The sequence below is a fragment of the Bacillus rossius genome, chromosome 1, assembly GCF_032445375.1.
Source record: "Bacillus rossius redtenbacheri isolate Brsri chromosome 1, Brsri_v3, whole genome shotgun sequence".
Lineage (NCBI taxonomy): Eukaryota > Metazoa > Arthropoda > Insecta > Phasmatodea > Bacillidae > Bacillus > Bacillus rossius.
In genome coordinates, this window is record NC_086330.1 from 35,843,385 (window position 1) to 35,867,323 (window position 23,939).

General features: G+C 44.2%; 1 protein-coding gene across 5 annotated transcripts; it reads right to left on the bottom strand.

Moving 5' to 3' along the window:
• On the bottom strand, positions 1-23,634 carry LOC134534496 (divergent protein kinase domain 2A-like). 5 transcript variants are annotated; one of them, XM_063372984.1, is made up of 7 exons: positions 23,456-23,634; positions 21,202-21,320; positions 11,516-12,158; positions 8,065-8,365; positions 7,268-7,395; positions 3,855-4,132; positions 1-3,539 (listed from the first exon to the last, which is right to left on the bottom strand). In XM_063372984.1, exons 2-6 carry the CDS (start codon positions 21,216-21,218, stop codon positions 3,932-3,934), a joined length of 1,290 nt encoding a protein of 429 aa, XP_063229054.1. In that variant the 5' UTR covers positions 21,219-21,320; positions 23,456-23,634; the 3' UTR covers positions 1-3,539; positions 3,855-3,931. The 5 variants fall into 5 exon arrangements, with proteins under 5 accessions (XP_063229054.1, XP_063229047.1, XP_063229079.1 ...); XM_063372977.1 differs by having other exon boundaries at positions 23,389-23,629; XM_063373009.1 differs by lacking the exon at positions 21,202-21,320 and having other exon boundaries at positions 23,473-23,614.
• Between the last annotated feature and the right edge of the window lie 305 nt (positions 23,635-23,939).

The following is a 23,939-nucleotide window of genomic DNA, read 5'->3' on the forward strand; positions in this document are numbered from 1 at the left end:
CACACACACACACACACACACACACACACACACACACACACACACACACACACACACACACACACACACACACACACACACAACCTGGTCTCTCGCACACACACGTTCACAGCGCGCGCGCGCGCACGTCTCTTGTTTATTTTTAGACCTCCCCCTCTAGAGAAAGCCAGTGCAGCAGCTAGTAAAATAAAAGAGAGAGAATGTTGTCGCCATTCCCCCTCCCACTTCCTTCGCTTCCTCGTCGCAGCTGCTACCGGTGAGTCATCTTATTCTTCCCGCGTCTCTGCTACTGCCTGCCTCCCTCCGCCCAAGTACCAGTTGTGACGATACAGCGCTTCATTATCTTCCGTCTACACAGCAGAGTTTAAGTATTTTCCTGACGCATCACCACACATCAATTTAAATTATCATTTGTTTCATACGTAATTATTTAACAGGTACCACAAAATGTTAGTAAAATTTATATACGGGGTTTTTTTTTTCTTTGGAATTTGTTGCAAAAATCGTGGTGCGCGCTATACACGAGGGCGCGCTATACACGAGTAAATACGGTATACATATTTACATATATACATATATATAATAGGATGTTGGTATGTATGAAGTTTATAAACTCTGAAACCGTTTGATCGATCGCCATGAAAGTTGGCACATCCAAGTTTTTTTTCATGGAGAAAGTTTATACTTTTTATGCTATACATTTTTTGTAACTCGCTGATAGCTGGTGCTACAGTGCATCAACTTCAAAATCATTCAACCAATCACCATCAAAATTGGTATACATAGATATTTTAACACAGAGAATATTTTCGCGATGTCTATTTTACTATAACTCGCCACTAGATGGTGCTGTAGTGCATCAACTTCTACACCATTCAACCAATCTTCATGAAAATTGGTGTACATAGATATTATAACACAGAGAATATTTTTGCAATACACATTTTAATATAACTTGCCACTAGATGGCGCTGTAACACATGAACTTCTACAGCATTTAACTGATCGCCATGGGTAAACAGAAAATCATAGGTCATACACATATAAACAGCAATTGTGTGTTATTTTTCTATGTCCACCACACTGTCATATATAGCGCTATCCTTTTTGCTTTAATTTGCGGACAATATATCACCCTGTGTTCAGTCCAGGCAACACAGAGTACTGCAGCTAGTGCTTTACTAATACATACTAGTAGTAAATGTGAATCTAAAATATAAAGGAACAGTATTAGAAATACAAGAGCACTTAATGAAAGCATTCAACCAAATAGTTTGTTAGTATGTTTTCAGTCTTTTCTTTTTTCAGGTTATTTAGTTAGCTTCGAGCATTTAGAAGAAAGTGGTAAACTAAGAAAAATTTTATCACTACATTTTTTTATTTACTTTTGAGTGCGCTAAAAGCTAGGTCAACCACTGGACTTCTTTAAAAAATTAGAAAAAAGATAACAATACTAACATAGCCAAATAATTTTTTTTAAAATTGATATTCTAAGTGAATAATATTTACACACATCTGAAATATGTGGCCTTCAAACATAATCATGCCAGCTATCTTTACATAATTTTCTTAATCTCTGAACCATAAAACCTATCCCTCACTTGTTCTTGCAGTGAGAACTCCGTTTTCATGACATATTTAAGTTTTTAGGATGTAGAAATTTACACTGCTTTAAACTTAGCTATTAATACAATACCACACAGTCACTGCAGCAATTCTTTTTCGAGTTACAATCTACAAATCTTGCTTCCACACAATAGGCTTATAATGGTGGTCAACTGTAAAACAACTCTATTTTATGCAGTGGAACATTGTAGTAAAATCCTTACCTTGATAGAGGTGGGAGCAAATTTTACGAATGTTCAACTCTACTGCAAATGACACACCATCCCTAACAATTTCACGCTGTGCTATGAATGTCCTTATAGACCACTATCTGAAATAGATATAAAAGAAATATTTATTTATCAAACAAATTATCGCTGTTTGATTCCGTGCTATGCACAATGTGTATTATGTGAATGTGTTCCACGTAAAATTGAAATTAGATGAAATTCAAAATAATAATGTTTCAAAACCTTTCTACAAGCGTGAATAATATTTTCAATAAAACACATAAATCATTTAATTACATACTTTTAATAATGTCCGATGTTCAATGCTATCAACTGGCCTGTAACATTGCATTTCATCTACCTCCTTTACATAATTTAAAAGAACTAGTACATTCTGAACCTAAAATTTTTCTTCAATTATTAATAAATTGTAACAATGCTAGTCAGTGATGTCTGATATGACAAAAGCCATTACATTTCAGATCCTATTTAAAAAATTTTTTTTTTGGAATGGTACATATAAAGGAACTATATCAGAATTTGTATGATATAGGAATGAAAAACACATTCGGAAAATATCTGATCTACAGCAATGCATCAGGAATAGACAGAACAATGAACAATATGTGAAAACAAACACTAAAGAAAGGTTTGTACAAATACATATGTAACAGAAAAAAAAATGTAAGATGTTTGATAACTCACATAATGTAGTAGGTACTAATGGATAGAACATAGAAGAAAAAAAAGATGTAGGAATATAATGAAAAAAAACTATATACAAGATGCAATTTTTGACTAAACTTATAGCATGGCTGCTTGCAAAGTAAGGTGAATCTATGCCAAATGTTTGCAGGTTAATCAAATTGAGAAATACTTTCATTCGGCTCAGGTACCTGACGCGTGACGCGGCCTTGCCGCCCGGTCTGTGGTACACGGCGGTATACGCGCGGATGTAAAAATATTTGGTCCTTTACACTCCATAGCCGCAACTTAACTTGCCATAGCTGATGTTTGTACAACAGCTGATAGTGTAGTCAGACCTGTGCGCGCATCTCTTCCCCCCCCCCCACCCCCCTTCCTATACCTACCTAACTGCATGCCACGGCACATCTATTGTTTACAGAAGTTGAAACAGACTTCAGACTTTTTTTTGCCTGTAGAAATTTCGCGCTAACTGAAATTTACAGATGTGCTATCCAAGACTGGGGCAGTAAAATTAACATTGCGCTAAATGAATTCGCGCAATCTGAAGACGTGCTAAGTGAGGGATAGGTATATTCTCCTGAAAATAAGTCGACCCTGAATGTAAGAAAACCTCTAATTATATAAGTCAAGGTTCCAAGAAAAATTATTAACTCACCTTTGTTCTTTCCTTGCTTAGTAGGAAGTCACTGCACCAAATTACTAAAAAAAATAATCTAAATAATTTTTTTTTAAATATCTTGTCTAAATCTGTAGGAGAATTAGAAATGTTTAATTAATATTTAATGCCATTAATAATGCTTCCATTCAAAATGTAAAAAAAAAATTAACAAAATTAAGAAAATTAACACAATTTTTTACAACTGTTAATCATTTTCCCCATCACTATCATGCTGAAGATCATTGCTGCTACGGCTGACATTCCTTTCATCACACCACAGCTTATCATCCATGGCGTAGAAATTTTCGCGCTTTCACACTATGATGTGTTTTGCAGTTCTGTAAACAGAGTAACTAACTTAACTGGTTGTTGAAATAGTTTGCTGTCAGTTATAAGAAAAAAACTGTCACCTTATTTTCAGATGAATGCAGTATTTTTTGCACATATAATACTTATTTACTTTTTCCAAACTTAAAATAGGATAAACCTATTATTTAAATAATTTTGCATGAACTCTTGTCAGATAAAAAAATTTATCAAAATATATCCAGCCACCAACTAAAATACACAGCTCTAAACAATAAATATAGCACTTACAAAAATATTTTTCTCATCGCATTAAAAAAGGCTTGTCATATAAAAAATAAATTTACCCGTAAATAGGAATGCACATTCACGTCGAAACCAGATGCTTGAGGAAATGACAGTGGTGTCTGTGGAAGAATGATCGTTACGACTGCGCGGTGATGTTGGCGAGCAGGCGTGCCAGGTTGTGGGCGGCCGTCGCTCTGTCGAGGTGCGGTGGGGGCCGGGCGCAGTGCTCTATCAGCCGAGGCAGCTGCGGGTGGCTGGCGAGTACGTGTGGGGGCACATCATGCAGCAGGCCCCCGGGCATCACGCCGGGGGACGCTCCTGCCGGCAGCAGCAGCTCCTGCGACACGCAACGTGGACGACGGTGAAGCTTTCGTGTCCATGATACCGCCACGATTCCTTCGGGTCTCCGAACCACCCGAGCACCGACTTGATACTCGCAGATCTGAGCCGAGCCGATACTTCTGGAACACTGAACCTGTGACTGAACCTGTGACCCTCTCCACGCGAACCTACTCCTTCCCTTCGTTTTATCACCTTGCAGCACTTCAGGTGCCCGCCTTGTGTTTGTGAGGCGGGATGATAAGTGCGGTGATCGCTGGTGCTTCTAGCGTGGTATTTTCTCTAAGCGCATGGCTGTGAAATGACACACAGTCTTTTCGTCAAGTGTAGAGCAACCGTGAGATTTGAGCATTGTACGGCAGAGAAATGAAGATAAAGGTGAAATGTACGTTCTTTGAGTGCTTTCAAAAATGTATCTGTACCGGGTGTTTCATTATTCTGAAAACATGCATTTTAGCCAATTTTGCTGTTCTATAAATACAGAGACATAACTAAACATCCGCCCTCAGCGTATTCTAAATGCTTTTTTGTTAACAGATCCCACTTGGATATCTTGAACAGTTTTCAAATTAAGTGGTTTCTTGTGAAGCTCTGCGCACCGTAAGTGTGTCTGGGTAGGCATAACCCTCCATCCCTTGTAGCTACTACCACTACCAAGCAAAGAGGCACTACGTACTGTAAGGCACTGTGATAGCATTTGAGATGCCCCAGTTCAGCCCAGCAACCATGATGATGGCATTCCATGATTTCTAGGAATCAGTCCAGGCAAATGCAGTGACACTTTCTTACCATAGAGTCATAGACCATGGCCCACTTCTTCCCCAACATCCTTGCAATGAGTTTGTCGTACGTATTAATTTCTAAATGCCACATCAGAGGATAGAATATTCTGTGGAAGTTTCGTTGTAAGGACTGCACTGAACTGTGATGCAGGCTATCGTGTGAGTTTCCAAAGACCCTGCCCTTTTTGAATAAAGGTTTTGTACAATAGTTTGGTGCAATTTTCTGTGAGGTTTGCTTTGTAAGCCAATCAGATGCAGTCGGGAATTCCAAGGGATGCAAGTGGTAGTAATATTTTATACGAATTTCTTAATTAAAGCAGGAAACATGTGGACTCCTGAAGCTATTATGACATTATGCAATAAATAAGGAGAGTATCTGTGTTTATTTAACACAAAATCAGCAAGCTACCACAGTAGAACCATTCAAAATAGTGCTTTGATGTATACAACAAAATGTGTGTGTGAAGTTTATCCTAAAAAACAGTTTCGGAAGTTAAATCAAAATTGGCTTGTTAAGAACACAATTTGTTTTAGAAAGTATGATACATTTATCATTTGTTTACTGTAGAGCCTTATATTTTCCTTAGAGAATATTTATTTCACGACTACATTACAACACACTCCTCTCTACAACATGGCTACCGGAAGACTGCATAGACTAACAACAATAAAACAAGGAAGTCAATACTCTTACAGGTTCCTTCTGCTATCAACTTGATGATTACAAATTTGCTCTTCAACATTTACAACCTCTCCTCGCAAAAAATTAGCCAGGCTTGCAACAGTAAAATTCTAGTGAGGCAGTTTCTTACATAGAAAAGTCTACCATAGCCTGTATGCAAGGCCACATCAAAATCTGTATTAAACCATCCATCATGTGATACAGGCTCCCCCCCACAAGTGCGGAAACGTGGTGGACGTTGCAATGAGCCAATGAGTTTATAACGGTTCGTTATATACAAAATAAACAGTTCCACGCCGATTGCAAATTTTGATGTTTTTATTATTTTTAAATAGAATGTTGCACAGACGATTCCAAACACTTTCAAAAGAGGTTACTTATTCAGTCCACATACATCTGCCCGTCGAAAAACTGCTGGTAGCTCGCATGATGAGAAATTACCGAAAAATAATAGCGTAGATGAAGTCCTTCAGTAATGTTTTACTGCAAGTACATGAAGATGGTGCGACCTCGGAACAGGGCCGCACCCAGCGAAAACGAATCTCGCCCCGAGCCAAAACGCCTACGAAGGTGGCCGTAATTTCTAATTATATCCGAAACAAAATATATAAAAAATTAGGTTGATTTAATAATAGGCCTGGCTCCGACCACCAACGTGAAATTATCTCTTCGTAAATTACATTATTATTTAGCGAGAAGCCATCGAACGCGACCTACTCGTCCAGCGTTCGACAGACGACTGGTGAACTCATGCCACACTCTCCTCCACGCAGGGAGTAGACGTCACATGACCTCACCGACCAATCACACGCACGCCACATTCACTCTTACAGATGCAAGCCAATCACAGAACAAGTTACAATACATGAAAAAACCTTTTACATAAAGAACTCTGGGCTTCCCCTGATCTATCTCTTTTCAATTTCACCTCGAAATCGGGGACTCACATTCTCGTTCTCTCTCCCACACCGTGAGAGAGCAGTTATCACTCAGTTCCCATGCAGGGGGGGAATTACCGTCTTTATCTCGGTTGGCGGGGAAGCACTGTTCCTTTCTCACTTACACTTACAGGCCTCTCATGCCTCTCTTTCTAACCATCACTCCAGCCCAGACACAGTCCCGTGATTTATAATTATATTACAACACGTTAATAAAAATTAAGAATAATAATTATAATACGAATTACTTTACAAAATTAAAATCATTTAGAAATAACCTGAAAAAGTAGGCCTAAACAGGTAAAAATCTAGTACAATGGCTCATTTGTGAATAATTTCATAAAAAATAGTAATGATTAAAAACGTCTGTTAAAATACAAAATACCTTCATAAAACACATAGCAAGCGAAAATAACATATATTAATAGCCATAGCGTCTGATTATACTGTCTCATAACATACACACCACTCTAAAAACATTGACTCATTTACATTTACCTATACAGAAAAGAAAATTATTTAATTCGGAGGGCAGGGTTCTGCAATGCTACAAGTTTCCTCAAGGTACTCCCATTTTCCCCACCAATTCATTATGCTACTGCTTCATCCACATCACTTCACCCCACAGTCTCTAATGACCTAGATTTCGACGATTCGAAATTAAGCTCCGATTCACTCCATCATTCACACATCTCCAAAAACCTCTGCAATGCAGCCAAGGGAGCACGCACCTGGCACACCGCGTAGAAGTTGTGGTCGCTCACATGGTGGCTGCACAGATCTTGAACTGAAAATGCAAAGCAGCCTTCGCATTCTATGTGTTCGCTCGTGTGGCGTCGATCCCACATCTTTAGTTCCCCTGAAACAGTTTAAATCACAGGTGAAAGAACAGTGATAGTACATGGTGGTGCAGTGGTTAAGACACTGGAGTTGGGTTCCAGGGGACCCGGGTTAGAACACAGGCCCGGCCAACCTGATTTTAGTTTGCCATTGTTTTCCAAAATCACTCCAGGCACATCCCTGGTATGTTTCATTTTTATTAGCATCTCCAACGACCATGACTCATGAGTTAATGAAATTTTAAGTCCCAGTAAAAACATCAATAAATATAAATTAAAAACAAAATTCACTATAAATTTGCATTACATTACTCCCGACAAAGACCCAACTTGTCACACTCTCACTCACACACCATTTTACCCCGTTTTTAGGTTGCGATCTGAAAAGGGAGGTAGTTCAGCGCCTCAAGTCCCTCCCCCCCCCCCCCCCCATGTTTTTTTCTGTATCTGCGTTTGCTTGAAAGCCATATATATGAGTACATATCATTCATCAAATACCACCAAACAGAACAGAATGAATAGAAACAGTCTGCTCAAAGAATCTTTATATACAATATTCTTTAGTTAAAAATTTAATATCTCGTAAAATTTTTTCCCATCATCGTCATTTAGTGTGAACACATTGCACGAAAAAATATTCTTTGAGCGGATGGTTCTCACTCCGGTTCACCCCACGCGACGGTGCGCACCGTTCACGCCAGCCGCCTTGTCAAGGACCACGACGTTCTCCAGGTCGACGAACCGGACGACCCCCGCGGGGTCGACGGCGATGTTGTCCGGGGACACGTCCGTGAGGTAGAAGCGGAAGTGCGGGTGGCCGGACGTGAACTGCTCGGCCGCGGAGAGCAGCTGGTACGCCATGCTAGCCCGGCTGAGCCACGGGGCCCCGTGGTGGCTCGTCAGCATATCCCCAGCATACTCCTGGACCGCGATCCGGCCGCAGGCTCCGAGGTACCGGGGCACTGGCCAGCCCTCCTCCGCCGGCAGCACCTCGACACATCACAACACCACATTGCAATAGAACAAAACAAGCCACATGACAATACTCTCAGCAAAAAAAAAAACTTTTTCCCTTAAAATATAATAAAATTCAATTTAAAAGACACTGGTATCAATCCATATTAAATGAATTTTAAAGAAAAGAACATTAATTTTACTAAAGCAAATAAGACACTAACTAAAGACTTTAAGGCGACACGAGGCAAAAGAACCTCCACAGCCCCAATGTCACCGGCTGGTCACGTGATGAACGCATTGAAAAGTGGATGGAGGAGAGTCAAGCAGCTGCCTCTTGACTGTTAACACGGATGTCTGGTGGTCCAAGTCACACAATCCGATTTACGTAATGGCTCCTACGCCAAGATTTAAATTTCACATTAAATTAGATGGCAACTGTGGGGACAAGCATGGGAGATAGTGTATAATGCTGCTACTCATTTCAGAGAACAAAAAAAAAAGTTGTATAATTTGATGTACAATGTTGCTAAAATAACAAGTGCTGCAAGAGGTGTCTCAGTATTAACAGTTAAGTGGATTCTAGCACAGGGTAGGGCAAAGAGCGACACCAGTTTGACTTTTTCGACATTTACAGGAAAGAAAACAGACCACAGAAAAATAATAGAAGTAGACGATTTTACATGTGGTGTTGTGCAGAGAAAAATTCACGAGTTTTATACCCTGAGAAAATCTGTTCTGACATTAAAGAAGTGAAACAGGCATTGCAAAATGACGAAGGTTTGAAATGTAGTAGGGAATACTTTAAAAGCTCACTGACAAAGCTAGGATTCTGATGGAAAAAGTGTCAATTAAAAGAAAGATTTTGATTGAAAAGCCTGAAGTTGCTGATTGGAGAGGACGCAATCTTGAACAAATATGTGAATTTTGAAAGGCTGACAAAACCATTTATTTATGTCCATGCTACACACAGTGTAAGTTCTTGTTGGCAGTCTAATATGGAAAAAGGCATCACAGAATCTATTTGTTAAAGGTTCACGATTAATTATAGTGCATGCAGGTGGAGAGGATTACTTTATTACATTATGTTGCACATACTCCACCGCTAGTCTACACAGTGTGTCGTAGAGAAAACCTGAAGAATGGACAAAAGAAAGATAATTTCACATACACAGAAAGCAAAGAAAAAATTAACTAATGTCAAACGTTAAATGCAATATATACTCCAGTTTTTCCAGTGTTCTACATCAGTCTGCTTGTGCCTAAAGACTGTCAAAACATTTGTCTAATTTCATTGATGGATTCGCAAGTGCGTTACTGCATTGTGGAGTTGTTCAGGTTATCTATTTTCAATTGTTATGTTCCTCTGTGATCATGCTGTCCAGGTTATCTGGTTTGAATCATCATTGGGTCCCTCTGTCACTGTATTGTCCAAGGTTATTGTTTGTATTTACTCTTCTCGTCACAACTGTCTCATTGTTGTCAACCCAATGGGTTCATCTGTGGTGTGATGTTGTACTGACTAATTACTTCCACGGAATTCTCTGTGCTGTCCATGCATTTAAAATTTGACGTTGGCTAATATTTTCTCTGTTTTATATGTCTGTGTGTGAAATCATTTTTTGTTTGTCCATTATTCAAGTTTTCTCTATGAGACACAGTGTAAACTAGCAATGGTGTATGTCAAACACAATGTTTTAAATCTTTCCCATTGAAAGAAATCCTTCAAACGATGGCTGTTCCGAATGTGTTGCTTATTTGTAAGTCCAAACAGAATTTTGGAGACTACCTCAATGATATGAATTTTGAAAACTTTTCAGATTCAATTTAAAGAAGATTAATACAAAATTTACTTCAAAAATGTGTTGTAGTACTGGACAATGCCAGTTATCATATTGTTCAGTTGAACAATAAACCTACATCATTATTCCTAAAACAAGACATCCAAAACTGGCTGACAAACAACAATATTGCATTCTCCGCAACAATGACAAAAACAGAAGTATTTTTCTTTTGGTATAAAGTATGCCAACAACAAAACAATCTAAAATAAACACATTAATTAAGAAATGTTGCCATGATGTCATTCGTCTGCCTCCATACCATGCCAATCAGAACCCGATTGAGCTGTTACAACTAGACATCAAAAACAAAATCCGGGAAGAAATATTCATTGCTAGATGATACAACTTTTTGTGGACAAGTGAAAAGATTGTTGCTGGCTCATGAAAAAATATTGAAGATAGCTATGCAAAGAGAGAAGGGAGAATGGACATTGAAATTCATAAACTAATAATAATAATAATAATAATAGTCGGATGTTTAAGTGACAGCGATACTGCAAGTGATACAGACGGCTGGAAAGATGTCTTTATGATTCAGAATAATTTTAATAGTTTGCTACAGAATTTTTTTTATTCTTGCTCATGCACAATTGTAATTTCCAAAGCCTGTTTCAATATTCTGAAGCGGGAAATAGAAGTAATTAATAGGTATTGAGAACTTTGGTATAATTTCGGCGCAGTTATAATTTTTTAACAACACATAAATTGGCGCAGTTATAATTTTTTAACAACACATAAATTGGATTTGGTCCAGCCAAATTTCTTTAGCCATGCCTTTGGAATTTACTTTAAAAGTAGAGACATATTAAATATGTTTGTATAAGTATATGTGGTTTATTAACCTAACTGAAACAGTAATTTTCAATAACCAAACACTATTATCAAATTAAATACAAAAATAACTCAACGTCATGACGGACATACGACATGTTTGGACTCACTCCTGAGTTATGGCACTGCTGCTCATGTACGACAGGCTAAAGCTAACGGTTAGGCCAGACACCCCTCCTGCCATGCCGCGGGAGGGGAAGGCGGTTGATGCACAGAGTGGAATCCGAGAAGCCTCTTTTGCTTCCTGTCGCATTGTACTTTCTCTGTCTACGTGGAACAGAACAAAATTATAACTGAATACACCCTCCAACCTCCAAAGAAAATAAATACAGTGAAACCTTGAATATAAGCTTTTCAAGGTACTTAGAAATTTAAACTTATTAACAAAAAAAATGTATTATTAAAAGAGTAAAATAAGCTTATTTTGCGGGAAATTTTCTTATGAGAGTTTTATCATATAATAAGTGTACAGATTAAATCAGCTAAAAAAATACAGTATTGGATAGAATACCTGCAAAATAATAGGTTCCGGATTGATCAACAACATTGTCCAAATATTTGTGTACAGAATCTCTCTTCCGATGGCTCGGTAACGAAGGAATATCTTCTCGAGGAACAGGTCTACGTTGGTGGTCGACGGACACAGGTGAAGACTCCTGTAAGAGTCGCTCGAATTAGGGCTGACGTCCGGCATGTCCAGAAGGCTTGCGATGAGGGAGCGGACGTCCTTGACCTTCCACATGGCGTCGCCCACGCGACAACCCGGCCGACGCCCCATCTCGCGGCAGATCCTCGCGTCCAGCTCGGCCAGCTCGCGGCGGTTGCCCAGGCGCTTGAGCACCACCCGCCGGTCCCCGTGCGTGGCGAACATCACGTTCCTGCCCCCGACGAGGTCCAGGAGCCTCACGAGCCGGCTCGCGCCCGTCAGCTCCACCTGCCCCAGCATGAACGCGGGGCACGCCGTGACCCCGTAGCAGCTGGGGCACTTGTGCACCTCGGTCAGCTCCCCCGCGCCGGGCGCCACCAGCAGGTACCCGGCGAACCACCAGCCCAGCACGGCACACGTCACCAGCAGCAGTGCAAGCAGCCTCCACGTCATCCTCGGAGCCTTCCGGAGCAAGCGCCTCAGCATGCCGCGTATGTAGCACCATGACCTGGAAACAAATATCCCACACATCATTCGATGCAGAACAATGTCTACGACACAAAATTGTAACCAGATCCACTTATACCTGTAAATTTTTAACAGCATTAATAAATTACTTGGTACATAAAATAGCATACTAGTTAAAATGGAAACATCTTAACTGTCCTTGTAGGTAGTTGTTCAATATATAAGAAATAATATACACATTATTTTTCAAAATACATATTAGGAATATAACAATTTATAAGAAAAAATTTTAATAGCTGGTTACAAAAATATATCTTTTAAAATACCTATGCTGAAAATTGGAAGTTTATAAATAAAAACTAAACTTTTTTTTTGTATTAACAACAAAATTACTCTAACCAATTTTAAAAAAATATTATGTATGGTTTTCAAGTGACACACCGAAAATATGTAACTTATATGCAGGAAATAACAAAAAACCAAAGCACAGAAAGAAACACAAATTTCGCCAGATCCATGGCTCGAACACAGACGCTCAAAATGAAAGGGTAGTGGTTCAGGCTGCTTAGTCCTGGCAGTAGTTCAAGGCTGTGGGGTTATAAAACCAAGTAAGGCAGTAGCAAGCTACAATACTACATTTGGAAACTCCCATCAACTTACCTCATCCTCATTCTCACAAGGCAAAATTTTCACAAGAGCCTGAAAATTAGGCCAAACTTGCATTTAACATATGTAAGAGCAACTTCACATGGCTGGTCTAGGTGGTAACGTCTCTAGTACATCTGATAAGATTCATTAAACAACTATATGCTATAATGAATACTATGTTGATTTCCATGTAAAAGATTCCACGACAATATATCATCCCAACTTCAAGTAATTAGTAACTACTCAATTTGACGTCGTACCTCCGTGCCTCTGGGTTAAAGCCCGGATCACAGCCCTGTCCGCAGCGCGCCGCGGCTTTGGGAATGACGTCACTTCCGCTCCGTGCGCGGGAGAGCAGTGCGCCGGCGTCCTGGTCTCCAGTCCCGTGCGAGCAACCTTCGAGGCTAGACGCGGCCGCGAGACGCTCCATAAACTCGTCGCTATTATCGCTTTTGGATTCTGTTCTATAGTCTGTATAATCTCTTTTTTTTATCGTGTTCTTTACCGTGTGCGTGAGTGTTGTTTTGTATCTGGCGTGTCCGCGGGCCAAAACACGTGGACTAACATAAATAGCCTGCACCGCACATTTCTCCTGCGCGCGACGTCCCTCGGCAGCTACACGGGCCGGACGGTCCACCCCTGCCTCCCCGCAGGAGGCTGCTCTACGCGAGAGAGCTGGCGCCGGGCAACACTAGAAAACGGCCGAGCGACGTCTGCCACGTCTCCAAGCATTCTACGGAGACGGGTACGCGACATTTGGCGCCCGTATGTGTGGCGAACTGCAAGTCCACAGGAGAGCGCGTGCAGTGCGGGAAAAGAGTGTACAGTGAGTGATCAGACAGCGTGAAAATCCACCTGGGACAATGGATGGATTCACTTATTCACCTAGACAGTACTTCTGATCTCATCAACGCGAGGACGCAACCATTCCTTTCCCACGTTTCCAACACCTATCAGTTTCACGGTTCAGCTGATAACGCATCGCCGTCTCCCGTCCCGCAACCGGATTATATTTCCCGTCGATTCACCACCACCCCCCTCCTTTTCACCCTTTCGCCGTTCTGCCATCGGTGATCTTCGGGGCGCGCCGGCGGTGTTCGGGCGGGCGCGGTGATAGCCTGCGCGGGCAGGCTGCGCAGACGGAGTGGCCACGTGGGCCCCGTGTTTGTAAACAATGCTGCCGCGCGGGTTGACAGTTACGTGCGCGACGTGTCAACTACCGAAAGGCATGGACCTTGTGACAGGAGAGTGGCAGTGTCGGAACACGTGTACGTGCGCGCCACTGAGGCGCAGTGAGGTGAAGACAGAAACTACTGAGGGTGTGTTGTTATGGGACAGGGATACATCATCAGAGCAGATGCATAGGGTAGCCCCGAACACAGCGAGTGCCGTGTACCGGGAAAAAGGGGGATGTGACGAGTGTAGAGGCTGCTCGGGCAACCGCGTCGGGTCGATGTTACCGAACCAGAATCCACCGTCGCCGAACCTAATTGACTGGGACACACCTACGAACTCGGCAGCGCCGCCAGTCGCGTACGCTGTGCGGGTTGCCACAGGGGCTGGGCGTATAGTGCTGCCAGAGTTTAGCGGGCTCGTGCACGAAGACCCACGGGAGTTTGTGCGGTGGTGTGAGAGGCGCATGTTACAGTGCAGTGTGCCGGTAGAGGAGTGGACCCAGCGCACAAGCGAACAGTTGCGTGGTCGAGCTCGTGAGTGGTGGTCTCTATGGGGGCGATACAATATGCAGTGGCGGGAGTTCGCCACACGTCTCATGCAGCGATTTGATGACCACCAGGCAGTCTTGAGCTGCAAGGCCCGTTTCTACGGCGAGGCGCAGAGGGACACAGAATCGGTGGAGAGATTCCTGGCGGGCAAGTTGCATCTATATCGTTGCATAGCCCCAGGGGAAGCGCCGGAGCAAGCGTTGCCGGACGTGACCGCGTTAGTGCGGGAAGAATTACAACCCTTCCTCAGGCCGTATTGCAACGGGTCTGTTGAAGAATATGTGCGACAGGCCGTAGCCACGGAGGGCAACCTGCAGCGCCTTCTGGGGCGACAGACAACTATGACCACTCCCGGACGAGAGCCCAGACACGAGTACAGAGCGCCCGCTCTCCCAGAGGGAGACATGAAGCTCGAACGTCCACGGCAGATGGTAGCACGGGCAATCGAAGGCCCACCGAGTGGCAGACGACAGACCAACGCACCAGAGTGGCGGAACGCGGGGAATCGGCGGGACGGAGGCCGACCACCCCAGTGTCGCCTTGGATGCCCGCAGGACACGTTCCATTGGCACCAGGACTGCCCAAGACAACAACAAAAACAACAACAACAACTGGCGGGAAACGGGCAGCAGGGGGTGTAGGACCAACAGTTCTGCCCCCCACACCACCTAACCTCCTTCCCGAAGCCACGGCCGAGACACGCATAACACTGGGACAGCTCACTACCCCAGACGACCGGCTGATGCGGGTACCCGTCACTCTGAACGGGAGACCGACGGCTGCTCTCGTAGATACAGGTGCGAGCCACGTGTTCGTGGCCCAACACTTGGTGCCGCCAGCAGACGTCACACCGAGACGCTGTGCACTGCGTCTGGCCACGAGCACCGGAGTCGGGACAGCCATCGGGGACGCCATCATAACGGTGAGTGTGAGGGAGCTGGTTACCCAGACGGCAGCAGTTGTAGTAGAGGGACTCAGGGAGGGCCTAGTGCTCGGACAGACTTGGTTGGTGGAGCATGACACAGTGATAGCGCCGGCCTCTGGGCTAGTGAATGTTGGCAAACATGAGCGCCTGGCAGTGTATGCACTAGGTAGAGCACCACCTCCCCCGAGAGAGCCCACGAAGTTAGAAGATGTGGACAATGATGTACCCCTAGAGTATCAGGATGCATTCAGGCGGTTCATAAGGGAAAGGCAGAGCATCTTCGCCACTGCCGACCCACTCAGGCGCACAACGGTGACAGAACACCGAATCCCCACTATGCACGACCAACCAGTGTATGAGGCCCCCAGGGGATATGGTTTCCGCGAGCAACGGGTGATACGTGAGCAAGTGCACGAAATGTTGCGAGATGGTGTCATTGAACCCTCCAACAGCGCATACAACTCACGCATCGTCCTAGCTGCCAAGAAGGATGGGACCATGCGCTTCTGTGTGGACTTCCGTCCCCTGAATAGTGTCACCATTAGTTCTCCACCACCGCAGATCAGTGTGGACGAGGCCTTGGCAGGCCTGGGCAATGCACGAGTGTTCACGACCCTTGACTTACGTTCGGGGTATTGGCAGGTGCCAATACACCCAGGTGACAGAGAAAAGACTGCGTTCACGGTGCCCGATGGTAGACGATTTCAGTTCTGTGCCATGCCCTTCGGGCTCAAGTGCGCGCCGGCCACATTTCAAGCTATGATGGCCCGCGTACTGGAAGGGTACATTGGCCAGTTCGTGACAGCCTACCTCGACGACGTGATTGTGTACTCCAAGACCTGGGAGGACCATGTGCAGCACCTGTCCCTGGTCCTGGAGCGGCTCCAGATGCACCACTTGACCTGTGCCACACAGAAGTGTCACATTGGACGGAGAGAGGTGGAGTTTTTGGGGCATGTGGTGGATGCTGAGGGAAATCGTCCGCACCCGATGCACCTGGCGAAAATTGCAGAAGCTGAACCCCCTAGAACCCGCAAGCAGTTGCAGAAGCTCTTGGGCCTCGCCAACTGGCTGCGGAACTATATCACGCAGTTCTCCACGCTCACTGCCCCTCTGACAGATCTGTTGTCACCACGACAGCGCTACCACTGGACACCGGCTGCAAAGAAGGCACTGGACAGCTTGAAGGCGGCTTTTCTCCGATGCCACACTCTGTCACGGATAAACCCCGAGAGGACGCTGTACGTGCAGACGGATGCGAGCGCCGAGGGGGGGGGCGTGGTGCTATATCAACGAGACGAAAATGGGGACAGGTGCATAATCGACTACGCCAGTGCCAAGTTCGGCCGCGCGGAACGGAATTACCACAGCAATGAACAGGAGTGCCTGGCTGTGGTATGGGCACTGAAGAAATACCGTCCCCACCTCGAGGGTAGGCAATTTGTATTGCGCACGGACAACCAATGCCTCACATGGTTGCGGACCCTCCAGGGGCGGAAAAGCAAACTCGTGAGGTGGGCGCTGTTTCTACAGTCGTTCGACTTCGTTATGGAGCACGTTCCAGGAGTAGAAAACGAGCTGCCGGATGCCCTGTCACGGGACCCTGAGGAGGGATCGTGCCTGAAGGACGAGGTATCTTGGGACGAGATACTGCCACCTGGCCGTGAGACGGATCACCACCACCCAAGGGACCCAACCTGCCGCCTGCTTGCTCTAGGTGTAGACGACGACCTGCCTCCTGCGGACATGGTCGAGCTGAAACGTCGGGTGCACGATGCCCAACGCACCTCTCAGGATGCTGAGCGCAGACGCGCGAAGCAAATAGCGGAACCATGTGAGACCTGGACTACGAGGGACGGTGTGCTCTACATACGAGGACTGGGACCCGATCAGGAATGGCGCACCTATGTCCCACCGGAGGCATGTGAAGCGGTGTTGCGCTTTATGCATGATCACGACCTGGCCGGACACCCTGGGGCAGACCAAACACGGCGGGCGGTCGGTCAGCACTACCACTGGCCCGGCATGGCCCGGGACGTGCGGGAGTACGTGAGGACTTGTGAGATGTGTCAAGAGCGGAAAGCGCGGCGGAGCGACGGGATGGAGCAACAACAGCCTCGCATTCCCACTACCCCGTTCCAGTCCGTCGCGCTGGATGTCATGGGGCCATATCCCCGCACAGCCCGGGGCAAGAGATTCCTGGTGGTAGTGACCGATCTCTTTACCCGTTGGGTAGAAGCTTACCCCACCAGCAATGTACGGGCCAACACCATTGGGACAATATTGCAAACGGAATTCTTCCCACGTTGGGGCTACCCAAGAGACCTGCTGACGGACAATGCCAGCCAATTCGTCGGGAGGCAGTGGCGGGAGATGTGCAACTCGTGGCACGTCGAACACCGGACCACACCTGCCTACCACCCCCGAGCCAACCCGACAGAAAGGCGAAACCAAGAGTTGAAAGTCCAGATGCGCATAAGGCTGGGTAGCGACCATACTAAGTGGGACAACCATCTTGCAGAGGCTCTGTTTTGTATCCGTCGCAGAACCAATGCAGCCACAGGAATGACCCCGGCGGAAATGGTCCAAGGCCACAATTTGCCCTTGCCAGGAGAATGGACAGCCCACGGGGTAGCCGATGAAGAAGATCCAGAGGAGCGCCGTCAACGGCGAGAGGCAGAAATGACAACAGCGCTCGAACACCAGAGGGCCTATACTCGCCAGATAACACCGCAGACGACCCGAATGCCACCGGAACTCAACCTGGAGAACTGGTATACATGCGCACGCAGCCTCTGTCCAGCGCGACGAAGAACTACAGTGCCGGGTTGAGCCCCAGATGGTCGGGACCACACCCGATCCTTAAACGGCTAAGTAGGAGCACCTACCTAGTCCGCCTTGATGGACGGCGGGCGCGAAAAGTGCACCGAGACACCATACGGAGAACATCAGTCCCAGGAGAAAATTTGGTCTCTGAAGATGTCACCCTAGTAGAAGTGGACGAAACGCCTACTTCCGACGACTCGATCACACCCCGAGGCATGCGGGGCCTGTTCCATGCCACCCCCAGCCCCGAAACAGCGACCCTGGAAACAGCAGGAAGCTCGGCCACAAGTCCGAGGCGACGCCGTCGGAGACGCACGACGCGGACACAGATCGATGACGTCACCGGGATGCCCGAGGCGGGCGCCAATGCGGCGGGCGAACAACCTCTGGTGACCGAGCCGGACGAGGAGGAGGCAGATGAGCCACTCTCCCCCACCCGAGGTGGATGGGGACATGGTGCCTCCCTCGCCGATGCAGAGTTCAGAGTCACAGTCGAGGAGCCGGCTGAGACGACCCCGAGACGCAACCGGCGACGTCGGCGAGCCCCACGTTACTTGGCAGACTATGTCACAGGCTCGGAGCTGGACGCGTTTGTGTACGACAACCCGGCGAGTACGGGGCGAGAAAGGCGGCCCTAACTCCAACGACCGCCGTGGGAGAGGGCGTCCCGATCCTGCTGCCTCGGGTGGAAGCACGGACGGCATTGACCCGGACTTATCCAGGGGGGGGGGCATCTGACGTCGTACCTCCGTGCCTCTGGGTTAAAGCCTGGATCACAGCCCTGTCCGCAGCGCGCCGCGGCTTTGGGAATGACGTCACTTCCGCTCCGTGCGCGCGAGAGCAGTGCGCCGGCGTCCTGGTCTCCAGTCCCGTGCGAGCCACCTTCGAGGCTAGACGCGGCCGCGAGACGCTCCATAAACTCGCCGCTATTATCGCTTTTGGATTCTGTTCTATAGTCTGTATAATCTCTTTTTTTTATCGTGTTCTTTACCGTGTGCGTGAGTGTTGTTTTGTATCTGGCGTGTCCGCGGGCCAAAACACGTGGACTAACATAAATAGCCTGCACCGCACATTTCTCCCGCGCGCGACGTCCCTCGGCAGCTACACGGGCCGGACGGTACACCCCTGCCTCCCCGCAGGAGGCTGCTCTACGCGAGAGAGCTGGCGCCGGGCAACACTAGAAAACGGCCGAGCGACGTCCGCCACGTCTCCAAGCATTCTACGGAGGCGGGTACGCGACAAATTCTATCGTGAAATGTTAAGTAGATTTCGAAAAAAGATTACCTATTGCATTCATTATCATGGTGCTTTTTATGGTCCCAAAACCATTCATGAATGAAAAGTTAAAAAAAATCACATAGGTATATATATAAATGATTTTAATGTTAGAACATAGAACAAAACCAAGACTAAATTGAAAAGTCAACTTCTTTAAAAAATAATAATACAAAAACTTTAGTAAAAAAAAATCATTAAACTGAAATTTGTTTTCATGATTTTAGGTTAAAATGGACTACTCAGTTTTTTTCCCTACAACATACAAAAATATGAACTTCATATAGGACCCTCAACTGTAGTCAAAGACATTTATTAATTCCCTAATATCCTATTGCAATTAAAATTAAATAAATTTTTTTAACAACTAAAATTGTTAGGAATTTTAATTGGTGAGAATTTTTTTAGGATATATGAAACAAAATGTATGTACGGTACTTACCTAAATATGTTGAAAAAATTTATTTACACACTTTGACCATTTAATTTATATAAGTATTTATATAAGTATTTATATAAGTATTGTTACGATCGCGCTTGACTGCAGTGTTTGGCGTCGCCGCGCTCGTTCGGCCTGTCGGCGCCCCCTTCCACCCGCATCCTCTCCCTGGTATCTCGTGCCATACTATCTCGCGACATCCTGACCGTCGCAGCGCACATCTGCCTCAGATCGAGTTACTTAAAAGAGGTCGCACTGCGGCATAAAAGGACTCAGACATGTTTATCGGCGCGTTTTGTAGGAACCCGATGCTTGTTGCGTTTATCGGCGTTCTTTGAGCAGCCGCCGCGTCCTTCGACAGGACTCACGACGCGTTTCTGGACATTTCGACGGCGAAGGTCCGCGATATCTCGGAGACATGCCCGATTGTTCTGGACAGGAACCCAAGGCCTATATAAGGAGGTAGGCCCGAGGACGTGAGAGAGAGTTTGAGTGAGTGGAGTTCAGTGGGGAGTTCTCCCGCGGCGGAGTTTCCGGGCGATAGTGCCGCGGGTGCGGCAGAGTGGCGAAGTCCTTGGACGAAGGTTCCAGGGCAGAGAGTCTGAGTGAGTGGAGTCGGGAGTTCTCCCGCGGTGGAGTTTCCGGGCGATAGTGCTGCGGGTGTGGCAGAGTGGCGAAGTCCTTGGACGAAGGTTCCAGGGCAGGGAGTGAGTGAGTTCAGTGGAGTCGGGAGTTTCCGGGCGATAGAGTCGCGGGCGCGGCGGAGTCCCGAGTGAAGTTGCGAGCGAGTCGTCGTGTGGGATCTCGGCGAAGGGTGTGACGGCGGCGGCGGAGTGCGGCGACTGAGTCCCGCGGCGGAGACCCACAAGGGGTGCTGCGGCGAGAGTTGCGGCTGAAGTGCGGCCCAGCAAGGAGTGTGAAACGAGTGATTGGGGAATTGACATTTCTTTACGTGTAATTAATTATCTGCCAATTTAGAAGATTATTTGTAAGTGACAAGTAGTGGTAATAAATAAAACTGTGTGTGTGATAAAAATCTTTAATTGGGCTATCCTTTACGAACCAGCAGGTAAATCGTAACAGTATGTATAAATATTGTAAAACAAATTTTGTGTATAGGTGCAATTTAACTGAATAATAACAATAATAAAAATAAATAACAGCAATAATATATGTACTTAAGGACAGTAAATATACATAAATTAAAATGTGATGAAAAAAGTGTTTTACAGTGGTGGTTACTTACAGAAGACATTTTGCCATGTCTTGAGAGCAGCTTTTCTGTTCACTTTCAAGCAGCTACCATCAAAGGTTTAGATTCACACCAAAAATTTGTCATTTTTTTTCTTTCTTATTTGCAACGTCCTGAAAATTGGTGCAGTACGATGGTAAAATGTTATTGGCTAGAGATCTCTTGAAAAACTATGTAATAGTGCAACTACAGCTAAATTAAGGCAGTGTTTTACACCTGTCAGTTATTCATAAAAAGATTATAAAGAGCTCCGAGTAACACAGCTACCACATCTCAGTAATCATAAATTATTATGAGTAATGCAGACCAATCCCTGTTGAGGCTCACCACATAAACATGAAGCCTTAGAAACAAATGTCACCAAAACACCCTGCAACACCAATAGCAATACAGTACACAGACTTAAACTGTTGATTGCTGTCTACATCATTCACTAACTATAAATGACAATGTGGGTTTCCTAAAATAGCAAAACTGTATAAAAATTTATTTTTTTTTCTTTTGTAGCATTTCTACAATTACTATCCATTAGCTTTATAAATAAAAATGTACATTTTTGTTTGTTCAAAATCTTAAATCTGAAAGTTCTTCACAGATAACTTTGAAATTTTGACATAATGTTGCACTCTAATACGTGCATGTTTTTATATGCCTATGTCACACCTGACAGGTAAAAGGATAGATAAAAACATATATAAAAATGTGTGTTCATCTTCTGTTTTTTAAAGATATAGACCTAGAGATATAGAGAGAAGTATAGAAATGTACAGAGAGATAGAGCAAGGTATATATATATATAGATATATGTAGGGAACTATAAGAAAAGGAAATAGATTGAAATATAGATAGAAAAGTTTATGCATAGAGAAATACAGAGAGAAATAGAGTGATATGGAAAGATATGGATAGAGATTTTATTTATAGAGATTTTATATATAGTGAGATTTATAGAGAGACATGTACAGAAAGATAGAGATAGATGCTTTGTGTATGTGTACCTACTTTAAACAAATTACAAAAAAAGTGAAAGAGGCACAGCAATCCATGCAAGGCATTGGCTAATATTTTACATATTATTATCCAAGTGCATTACCCAAAAATATGATTCCTTATAGTGTACAGAATTTGTCTGTAATTTGAGTGATAAACAGTGTTTCTATTACATAAATGAATTACAGGAATACCTCTCATCTATAAATTATGAGAAAAGCATGACTTGAACTGTAACGAGTTATCGTATTTGATACATTACATTACAGTGCTCAGCCCACTGCTCTTCATCATCATGGTAAACCATTTTGGGGAGGGAATAAAGGGCAAGAGTCTCTTTGCAGGCGACTGTGTAGGTATGGGGTTATTGAGGATGGAGGTTTGCAGGAGGATATGAATAGGTTGGAACAATGGGTTTTGAAAGGAATGTCATGTAGATAAATGTGGAAACAAGGAAAAGGCCAATTTAACAATGTGCCCTATGCTGGAGTAAGTAGCATCAGTGTAGGACACTTATACAACAGTGCTTGAAATGGAACTGGAGGAGTTGCAGAGGAAAGCAGGTGGGTGGGTGAAGGGAATATGGAGGAGAATAAATAATAAGTGGGACCCATATACAGCAGTGCTTGAGATAGAACTAGAGAGGTTGCAAAGGAAAGCAGCTAGGTGAGTGAAGGGAAGGTGGATAAGAATTTATAGTAATGAAAGGGGAGAGTGTATAATAGCCCAACAAAGCTAATGAAGAAAGTAGGGTGGGAGACCCTAGAGGACATAAGGCAGAAAGAGGGACTAGTTAGAATGTACCAAGTCCTGAGTGTGGAGTGGGAGGGTGCGTATAGTTAGGACGAGTTGCAAGGGGAAAGCTTAGCAGTAGGCAGAACTCTAGGAAGGTCTTAAAAGAGAGAAGAAGGATGGAAAGGGAATAAAAAATTATATGGTTGTGAGAGCAATTATAGGAGAATAGAATGTATTGGAGTGTGCATTGACTACGAGTTTAACACAATTCAGGAGAAAAGTGAGAAGAAAGTACGGGGAATGCTTGCCATTGGGTTTTTGCCCATTTGCAGCATAAATAATAACAATAATAATAATAATAATCATACTTCATACCAAAGTTCAATCAGGATCCTACATTTGTGTTAATGATTTAAATTATATAAGCATAGCATAGGAACGATGAATTTTTATTACCTTATCAAACCTTGCTCAACAAAACATTACAAATACAGTACAACTAGTACAAACTTGTTCCACACACCTAAAAATCCTACATACTTATGTGAATTTTCGTTGTTTTTTTTATTATCTCTTGCAATATAAAACTTACAGAAAATATGACAAATAATTAATGATAATAATAACGGAGGGAATCTTTTCAGATAATTGTCCGAAAAACATTAACCTCTAAATTAATTGATTGGACTCAATAATCGAAATCAAAAATTAAATCGATAAATATAGACTTCGGTACACATAGTATTCACAAGGAATATTGGGACCACGTATAGTATAGATTGTTTGCAGAACTTCGTTCACGTGAACTGTAGCGTTTACACTGTCATTAAAATTTATTTATATATATAAATTTATTTGCTTTCAAAAGCAGATTCAAATAAAAATTTTCTGTAACCCTGACCTGTAAATCAAGTGCATAATTTTTAAGGTTTTTAAAAATAATAATAACTTAAAGCTGGCCCCAGGATGAGAGGTTACAAGCAATTAAGAAATGACACAACAAAACG

Bases quoted from the DNA above. Each gene is read 5' to 3' on its own strand.
- LOC134534496 (XM_063372984.1), bottom strand. The intron at 8,366-11,515 runs GTATTCTATCCA...TGATGTGTCGAG, and splicing joins CGGAACCTATTATTTTGCAG to GTGCTGCCGGCGGAGGAGGG. The intron at 7,396-8,064 runs GTGCGCACCGTC...AAACTGTTTCAG, and splicing joins CAAGGCGGCTGGCGTGAACG to GGGAACTAAAGATGTGGGAT.